Source organism: Crocuta crocuta, unplaced genomic scaffold (genome assembly GCF_008692635.1).
Source record: "Crocuta crocuta isolate KB4526 unplaced genomic scaffold, BGI_CrCroc_1.0 scaffold223, whole genome shotgun sequence".
NCBI lineage: Eukaryota > Metazoa > Chordata > Mammalia > Carnivora > Hyaenidae > Crocuta > Crocuta crocuta.
Window position 1 is genome coordinate 4,082,859 of NW_027529426.1, and position 9,694 is coordinate 4,092,552.

Below are 9,694 nucleotides of genomic sequence, written 5' to 3' on the forward strand. Positions count from 1 at the left end.
TGTCTACCAAAAAGCCCAATACAAAGGAATTTGGGGGTGCTCATCGCAGTGTTCCTATAATGCTCCAACCAATGCAGGGTACAGATCACTGTGACAAGCAGAAAGCCCTCAGCGCCTGCGAGAGAGACCTACAAAACAAACCAGTACCAGAGGCTGCCTGACGGTGTGTCGGGAGAATTAAACAACAGTAACACGAAAACTTTCAGCACAGCTCCCGGCTAAAAGTAAACGCTCAGTGAGTGCTGGCCCTGTAACTGGGCGCTCTGAAGAGATGGGAGGCCCCCCCCAACCAAGCTCGAATCCTGCTCGCCCTGCCGCTCACCCGGGGCCCCACGGTACAGGCGGCGCCCCCGCAGCGCAGAGACATCCCTCTCTCTTTTTTTTTCTAGCAGAGTCGCAGGATCACCAATCCCCGGGAAAGACAGATCCACAAACCGTCGCTCGGTTTATGATATAAAACTAAGCCACCACTGACCCGGCGGAACTTGAGCTGTTCGGCGATTGGCTGCTCTAGCCTGGTCGCGTCGCGCTCTCATGACGCCATACGCAAGGCCCTTTACGGGCTACAAGTACGTGATGACGAAAGACGCTCTCTCTTTGCCGCATCTACTGCGAGGTGAGGATGAATCTGAACTTTGTGGGGTTGGTGAATCTGGAGCCATCGGCCCTGGGAGAGCCAGGGGCGCGAATCTGGCGCTCGGAGTCTCTATGCTGGTTGTTTCCCCGCGCCACGAGCGCCATATGGATCTGGGGGTGCTGGGATTCGAGTCCTGTATTGGACTCCCTGGCCTACCCCATCACCTCCAGCCTTGCTGGGATGGCGCCGCCTTAATAGAGCTTTAGGGTTTTGCTGAGCGGGAATTCAGCCCCTGTGTTCGTAATACCCACTTGGGAGCTGCTCTTTTCTGGCCAGGACGCAGCGGTGGGCTGCTCTCCTGGCTGGTCCTCCTGTGTCCTCCCCGGGGGTTCTGCTTGCCAGTTTCAGGTAGGAGTGGAACTCCGCGCGGGTAGTTTGAGCTCAGACAGGCCCTGCACCGGCCTCCGAATCATCCCCAGGTGTTTGTGTTTCAGAATGAAGACCATTCTCAGCAATCAAACTGTCGACATTCCGGAAAATGGTAGGAGACATGATGTTTGTATATTTCTTAAAAGTCTTTTACTACTTGCTTTGTATCTTTTTCGGAGGACTCAACAAACATGTTCTCTTTCTAGTCGACATCACTCTCAAGGGACGTACTGTTATTGTGAAGGGACCCAGAGGAACCCTGCGAAAGGACTTCAATCACATCAATGTAGAACTCAGTCTTCTTGGAAAGAAAAAGAAGAGGCTCCGAGTTGACAAGTGGTGGGGAAATCGAAAAGAACTGGCTACTGNAATTTGGCTGCTCTAAGAATTATAGAATTGAGGTCCAATGTTTTAGCTTAAAAATTGGTGTTCAGAAGTGTAGCTAGTTTCACCTTTACTGCTTTAGTGAAGTTGGGAAAGGAAATTCTGATTATAAAACTCAGTACTAGTACCGAGTACCATAGTTATCACGAGTTTCCAGGCCTTAATAGTGTTGTAAGTTCGGTTTATCTTCCTTGTGATTATTTTGTGAGATCTTGGGAACCAGGCAGCTCTTGTGAGCCTGGTATTTTAGCTTTTTAGGAGTGAAGTATGATGCAAGTTGAAAAACCGTATTATGTGATACATAGTGGTAAAAATGTTATGTATTAAGGGCTTTTTGTGTGGGTGCTTTAGTTAGGCTTAGTTTTAGAATCTAATTCTGGGAACAAATGAATTTTTTCTTCAAGCTGACTTGTTACTGGAAAGAATCTCTTCAAGTATTTGTTCTATTGCAGCTCCGAGTTGACAAGTGGTGGGGAAATCGAAAAGAACTGGCTACTGTCCGTACTATCTGTAGTCATGTACAGAACATGATCAAGGGTGTTACACTGGTGAGTAGATTGATCAGACTGCTTTGTTTTGGAAGGGGAAGTTTCTCAGCTGTATGTATGTATGTAACATAAATGCTGCAGAACTTATGTATGTAACTTGTTAAGGTATTTGGGGAAAGGTAATCTTGGCAGTTTTTATAAGATAATTTATTTTGAGAGAGCAAGTGTGTGAGTAGGGAGGGGAAAGAGAATCCAAAGCAGGCTCCTTGCAGAGCCACGGAGGCTAGATCCCATGAACCAGAAGATCATGATCTGAGCTGAAATCAAGAGTCAGACGCTCCATGACTGAGGTACCCAGGCACCCCATCTTGGCAGTTTATAATAGGCATCGTGGGTCTTTAGGATTAAGTAATAAATGTGGGTAAAGACCAGATGGTCTTAAGAATAGGTCAATGGTGTTTCTTCACACGAAAGTCATACCTTTAGGTCTCATTTATATATAGGAAATGTGGTACGTGGGGTATACTCTGCTTTCTTGGTGGTATGTATGCCTCTTCCCACAAGGATCCCTTGAGGGGATAGAAAGAGGTGGATCTAATTTCTGAGCTCCCTGTCTACTTCCTACAAGTATATTTGATATCACTGTTCTCTTTCCCACTCCCTCCCCCCCAGCCTTTAAGATAAAGTTCATAATCTTTGTTGAAATGCTTTTCTCTGCATTAAATCCTCAGGCCTTTTAGATGGCACCCTGTCCTTCAACTCCATTACACGCCTTTCTGGGTCCTGTTTCCCCTATTTGTGCTTGGTACCAGGCTATGTTTCTTGAGGGCCTGTCTAATCCTTGTCATCTGGCATACCTTCATAATCCAGTAAATGTTAATCTAATGCAAAAGATGAAGGAGTTTGGGGTTCTCATTTTTTAAAAGCTGGCATTTGTTTACTTTGGGTGTAGGAAGTAGTAAAATGCTTCCTTAAAGAGCTTTACAGTCCATTGAAGAGAAACATGGTTATGTATACAGTTTGTGAGGCTTTGGTACAGGTGACTGTTACAAAATCTTGACAATAAGTGCTGTGGGAGGACTGTTGCATTTTTAAATTCTGAGTAATGTAAGCATCCTACAATATTTAAAAGTTGGATTTCTTGTCTTTCAAATTGCTCAGCTTTGCTAATAGTCTATTTACTTAACATAGGGCTTCCGTTACAAGATGAGGTCTGTGTATGCTCACTTCCCCATCAAAGTTATTATTCAGGAGAATGGTTCTCTTGTTGAAATCCAAAATTTCTTGGGTGAGAAATACATACGCAGGGTTCGGATGAGGCCAGGTATGTGCATTCTTTTAGATATGGTTCAGAAATGTTCGCTTTTACTTGTGAAATGAAATAAATCCAGATTTATTTCAGAATTGTCCATTTTGATTATGCTTGCAGTAACTCTTGGAGTTAAGGCGTTATATCATGTTCCTCCTGATTGTGATTCCTAAAGGCTTATACATTAGAGTAGTTTCAGGGTATGGTAGCTGTGTTTAATGATCTTTGCAGACTGAAATCTTTAAAAATAAAAAGGAACAGTGGTTAATAGCATACACTGCCATGGTTCAAATCTCACTATCAACTTTGAGCAAATTACCTACCTCTTTTCAGCTTATTTTACTCATCTGTAAAATTGGGAATATCTCATGGTTAAATGAGTTGAAATTGAAATAAATGCACTTGGAACAGTTTTGGCTTAATACATGGTAAACACAGAAGCATTAAAAAAATGTTTTTTTAGAGATTTGAAAATTTTATTATTTTTAAAGATTTTAAAGTAATCTCCACACCCAACATGAGGCTCGAACCCACAGCCCCAAGATCAAGAGTAATATACTTCACTGACTGAGCCGGGTGGGTGCTACCCCGATGTTAGAAAATTTTAAAGTTCGTGTTCTCTTGGGTGCTCCTTGATTTCATTGGGGTGGGGAGAATGGATTCTTAATACCAGTTTAATGGGAACTGTTAGGTAAAAAATAAACTTGGCAATATTAAATATATACAGCAGAATTAAGACTTGACAACAAAGCTTTGCATAGCTAAATAGCACTAGGTGCATACCATTTTCTACTTGACTGAATCACTGAAAGTCTAACTATGCTGGAACAGGTTCGTTTCAAGCAGGAACACAAACAAGGTAGTTTTATTTGCTGAGATAAGTCAGGTCCTGTAAAATCAGAATCTCAAGAAGTTTCATATTTTTTTGGAGTTTTAAATGCAATAAGTTGCTAGTTTAAATATTTTTTTAATTAAATATTATAAAGATTTGATTTACTGTTGAAACTATGTGAATACCTTCTCTCCTTTCAGGTGTTGCTTGTTCTGTATCTCAGGCCCAGAAAGATGAATTAATTCTTGAAGGAAATGACATTGAACTTGTATCAAACTCAGGTTTGTATATTTACTATGCCTAATTATGGCCTACAGAAATTTGGTTTAAATTTTGTAGTTGAATACATGATACTCTGTTCAGTTGGTGAGCTTTTTCATTTGTAGAAGTTAATAAAAAGCTGTCTAAAAGATACATAGGTTTAAGTATAGCAGATGATAAAATATTTTTTAAGATGGGTTTGGCTGATGATGTAATTGCTTGTATCTTAATAGCTGCTTTGATTCAGCAAGCGACAACAGTTAAAAACAAGGATATCCGGAAATTTTTGGATGGCATCTATGTTTCTGAAAAAGGAACAGTTCAACAGGCTGATGAATAAGATCTACGGTAGGTTCTTGTGTCTAAGTTTCCTTATTGCGTTAGTTTCAGAGGTCTTAATTTACTAGAGTCTGAAAATGGAACCGTAATGACAGAACACAAATTTATTGGAACACGGTAAATTTGGCAGAGTAAGAATTTGACACATTTTCACTATGAACTATAAAGTCATAATTTAAACTACTTAGAGTAGAACTTGTTTGGACAGAAGTATTGGTGATAATTGGGGTACCTGGGTGGCTCAGTCAGTTGGGCGTCTGACTTCGGCTCAGGTCATGATCTCTTCACGGTTCGTGGGTTCGAGCCCCGCAACCGGCTCTGTGTTGACAGCCAGCTCAAAGCCTGGAGCCTGTATCAGATTCTGTGTCTCCCTTTCTCTCTGACCCTCCCCTGCTCATGCTGTCTCTCTCTCTCTTTCTCTGTCTGAAATAAATAAAACATAAAAAAATTTTTTTTTAAATGTATTGGTGATAATTGACAGATCTCTTCATTTCTTTTTACAGTTGTCCAGTTACAGAAACCACAAGATGCCGGATGATACTTCTGGTATTTTAAAGATGCAGATGCAATAAAAGCTGTACTGATTTGGAGCTTTTTCTTTTTTTTTTTTCTTTTTGAGAGAGAGAACATGTGCAGGGGCTCACTATCTTTAATAGTCTATAAGATCACACGTTACGTAAATGTCACTTCCTCAATCACTATTGCCTGGGGGAATTTTAGAAATTACAGACATGCTAAAATGTCATGCAGAAAATTTTGAAATGTTTATATTTGAGAGAGATGGAGTGTGAGCAGAGGCGGGGCCGGAGAGACAGAGACACAGCATCTGAACCAGGCTCCAGGCTCTGAGCTGTCAGCACAGAGCTTGACACAGGGCTCAAACTCACAAGCTATGCGATCATGACTAACTTCACCAACTAAGCCACAAAGGCCACCTATTTGGGGCTTTTGCTTAAACTATTAATTCTTTACTACTATTTGGTATTAGACCATTCAGAAGTAATAGTGTGCTAAGTACAGTAACAAGGAATAGGAGTTTTTTTCTAGTACTACTTCATGGGAGAATTGGCTTGAATTTAGTTTTTTGAAGGAATATCTAGGATATTTCAGGCAAGAGAAATCTGGTACCAGTGACAGGCAATGCCAGTTGACTCTTTATCTTTGGATATAGAATTTTTGGGAGAGGTCCTGAAGGTATCTAATTTTGCAGAGGCAGAAATTTGAATATTGTGAGGTAAATGTTCTTGAATCATTTGTACCAGTAACTACGTAAAACAGCTAAAGAATGGAGCAAAGTGATAAGCCTTAGTAAGGTTAATTTGTGTTCATGATAAGTAAATGGTGGTTGTGTCCAAGATCCTCTCTCTCTCTCCCCTTTGCCCGACTACCCTACCTTAGCCATTTACTCCCATATGCTAGTCCTTGATATTTTTAGAAACTGATAACCCATAATCTCATAATTGTGTCACACTTTAAATGTTACTATACTAGACTTTTGTTTTATTTCTGAGAGAGACCATGTGAGCAGGGCATGGTCAGAGAGAGGGAGACAATCTGAAACAGGTCCAGGCTCTGAGCACAGAGCCCGACTTGGGGCTCGAACCCACGAACAGAGAGATCATGACCTGAGCTGAAGTTGGATGCGTAACTGAGCCACCCAGGCGCCCCTATACTAGGCTCTCTTTAACTTAGCAAGGTTATCCCCACAACCTCTTCTGCTGTTTTCCCCATCTCATTTGATAGAAACTCCCATCTTCTGATTTCTCAGACAAAACCATAGCATTCACTCTTGATTCCTCTTGTCAACTACACCATTAAATCCATCAGAAGAGTAGACTCTGCTTTCAAAGTGTAATGTATATTCAAGGACTTAGAGTAAGAGGGGGCACCTCTTATTAAAAGAATGCAGTTGTGGGGCGCCTGGGTGGCTTAGTCTTAAGCGTCCGACTTTCGCTTAGGTCGTGATCTCGCGGTTTGTGGGTTCGAGCCCCGCATCGGGCTCTGTGCTGACTGCCAGCTCAGCCTGGAGCCTGTTTTAGTCTGTGACTCCCTCTTTCTCTGACCCTCCCTGCTCACGCTGTCTCTCTCTCTCTCTCTCCTAGAAATAAATAGAACATAAAAAAAAAAAATTCAGTTGATAGAACACACAACTCTTGATCTTGTGGTTGTGATTTTGAGCCTCATGCTGGGTATAGAGGTTACTTAAAATCTCTAAAGAGAAATTAAGAAAAAGCAACTGTTTGGAATGTATGGATCTTGGATCCTTACTAATTTTTTTTTTTTTTTTTTGAGAGTGAGCATAAGCAAGGGAGGGCCAGAGAGGGAGACCCAGAATCCTATAGAATTTTTGGTTTTTGGGTTTTTTTGCACATTACTGTTACTAGATTTTTTTTTTTCCTCTCAAATTACTATAGGGTGACACACAACCTTAAGCAGGCTTCAAGCTCTGAGCTGTCCGCACAGGCAGATGCGGGGCTTGAATTCACAAACCATGAGACTGAGCTGCCAAAGTCAGATGCTGACTGAACCACTTAGGCCCTCCCATTCAGATCTTGATTCCAAAGGAACCAACTGGGTTTTTTATTTTAAGTAGTTGATCTTTGGTTTACTGATAGCTTTTTAAGAACTAAAAGTGGAGTGATCAAGTATAGTTTGCTTTGGAATATTTAAAGTGGCTTTGGGGAGGGCATTGGATGGGGTTTCTAAGTGAAACTGCCTGTAAATTGATACTTGTTGAAACTGAACAATGGGGATTCATTCTGTCTACTACTCTAAAGTTTTGAAATTTTTCTTATAATGTAGGAAATAAAACCCTTTACATGGGGGGGGGGGTATAGTATAATAGCTTTTTAACTGGTTAGCTTTGCTCCTCTCCTCTTTTCGGCAGTAACCAGAATGCTTTTTTCAAACTCAACTTCCTAATAACCTTTCTGATACACTGGCTGAACTGACCTTCCTGTTCCTCAATGCTTTTGAGTTGTCTTTCCCCCTGGAAGTTCTTTTCTCTTTGGAGTGGCAACTTAACCTTCAAGTCTATAGTCAAAACGTTTTCAGGGCACCTGGGTGTCTCTCTCAGTTGGTTAAGTGTCTGACCTTGGCTCAGGTCATGATCTCCTGGTTTGTGAGTTTGAGCCCCACGTTGGGCTCTGTGCTGACAGCTCAGACCCTGGAGCCTTCAGATTGTGTGTGTGTGTGTGTCTGTCTGTCTCTCTCTCTCTCTGCCGCCTTCTGTTCACACTATCTTTCAAAAATAAACATTAAAAGATTTTTTTATAGTCCAGCATTTTCAGTGAAGCCTGCATTGATCACCCTGTTGTGCTCACTCCTCTTCCCTGTCTTAAACCTACATATCCTCTGCTTCACTTATTTTTGTGCATAGCATTTATAATGTAATATAGTCTATTTATGTATGGATTGTACACTTTTTTTCCCTGTTAAAATGTAACCTTTGTGAAGATGGATCTTTTCTCTCTGGGATATTCCAAATACCTAGAACAATAATGCCTACCACATTGCTATTTGCTAAGTAAGTGGTATCTGGATTGACAGGGAGATTAAAGTTACAGATACAGTAACACCAACGGGACTGGAAAGCAATGTTTTAGAAGGTATTGAGGATTTAAAGCTTATTTTGAAGTTTGAGGAGAAAGTTCCCAAATGACAATATTCTAGAGGGATAGAGGTGTTCATATTGAGAGTGTCCTTGTATATGCAGTGGTAGCAGCAATGGGAGTAAATGTAATTTCTCACAGAGTGAAGTGGATTGATATGGGTGAGACCACAGGATAACATTTGGAGGCTGGTTGTAGCTAAGAACTGATTTCTCTTAAGTTGGTTGTGGTAAAGGAAAGTCTAGTTCTCTCCCCAGGAAGACTTGAATTGTCTTCTGGGCCTACAATGGATGAAAGGACTTGTGTGTTACTTTCCCAACTTTGAGGACTAGATAACCACATTTTATAATGAGAAAACATACTCTGAAGAAAGTTCTCCAGTATGCACACAGCTTGGGAGGATGGGCAGGGGCAGTGTTAGGCAGAACCCAATTAAACACCAGACCTATTCATATTCTATAGTCCTTAAAATTGAGCCGACTGTTAGTTGAATATAAATAATCAGCATAAACTGTTTATTTGGAATAAATTACATTGAGAATTAAACAGTCAAGATGTACTGACTACCTTTTTACAGAGAATCTTTAAACAACATAGTTATGTTGTAGTATTTTCCAGATAAACCAGACTTGGTGAGAGACAGGGTTGTTAGATTGAATACACAAACTACTAGCACACACAAAATATAGCACAAGTTAATTAGATTTTAAGGATGATTCCCGCACTCCCCCCTCCCCCGCAGCAAGTCTCAGGCTTAAATTCTGAAGATCTTCTCAAAAGCTCTCAGCAGTTTCAAATGATACTTAACAATTCTTAAATGAGTTTGGGATAAATCTGAAAAGTCTAATTGATCATGATTTAGATTAAATATCTACCTAAGGATTCTTGTATGGTGGTGGTTTAAAGACTAGTAAAATGATTCCTAGGTATTAGGACTGTAAGCATTGGTTTAAGGACTTGACTATTGGGGTGGGAGTGGGGGGGCAGCTTCTGGCAAAGCAACAAGATTGCAAAAGGACATAAATTTTAAGTTGTAAAGACCTAAAGTAGTGAAGGTTAACTATAAAGCCAAGATAATCTTTTTGATGTTTATTTTGAGAGAGAAAGGGACTGAGCAGGGTGGGAGAGGCAGAGAATCCCAAGCAGGCTCCCTGCTGAGAACACAGAGCCTGATTCCTGAACCCTAAGATCAATGGAGACAAATAATCTCCAAGGTACTTTTAGATCAAAGAGCACAAAGTAGACCCCAGGAAGGCAAAACCTAAATTTAATTCTAAATCTTTTGTTATTCCTAATACTGGGTGTGCATTCCCTTTTCAAGATGTTGAATGTTAAAGAGAGGTTTAAAAGTTGGTAAGTTCAAATACTTAGAATATTCACTGGAACTTTGGGGTCTGTGAATCTCTGTCACAAAGGGGAGGGGAATCCAGCCAAGTGATTTCTTTTAAATGACATTCTTTCCAC

At 40.8% G+C, this 9,694-nt stretch overlaps 2 protein-coding genes across 4 annotated transcripts in view; one reads left to right on the forward strand and one right to left on the reverse strand.

Moving 5' to 3' along the window:
* Positions 1–465, reverse strand: part of LIAS (lipoic acid synthetase) — a 14,819-nt gene extending 14,354 nt beyond the window's left edge. For all 3 annotated transcript variants that reach the window (XM_077758925.1, XM_077758927.1, XM_077758926.1), the window contains exon 1: positions 323–465. In XM_077758925.1, the coding sequence (XP_077615051.1) occupies positions 323–367 (45 nt within the window). In that variant the 5' untranslated portion in view covers positions 368–465. The remainder of the gene's footprint in view (positions 1–322) is intronic.
* A 184-nt stretch (positions 466–649) lies between these two features.
* On the forward strand, positions 650–5,214 carry RPL9 (ribosomal protein L9). Its single transcript, XM_077758929.1, has 8 exons — positions 650–985; positions 1,072–1,118; positions 1,213–1,334; positions 1,843–1,938; positions 3,070–3,202; positions 4,220–4,300; positions 4,514–4,628; positions 5,123–5,214. Exons 2-7 carry the CDS (start codon positions 1,073–1,075, stop codon positions 4,618–4,620), a joined length of 585 nt encoding a protein of 194 aa, XP_077615055.1. The 5' UTR covers positions 650–985; position 1,072; the 3' UTR covers positions 4,621–4,628; positions 5,123–5,214.
* Positions 5,215–9,694: the final 4,480 nt, after the last annotated feature.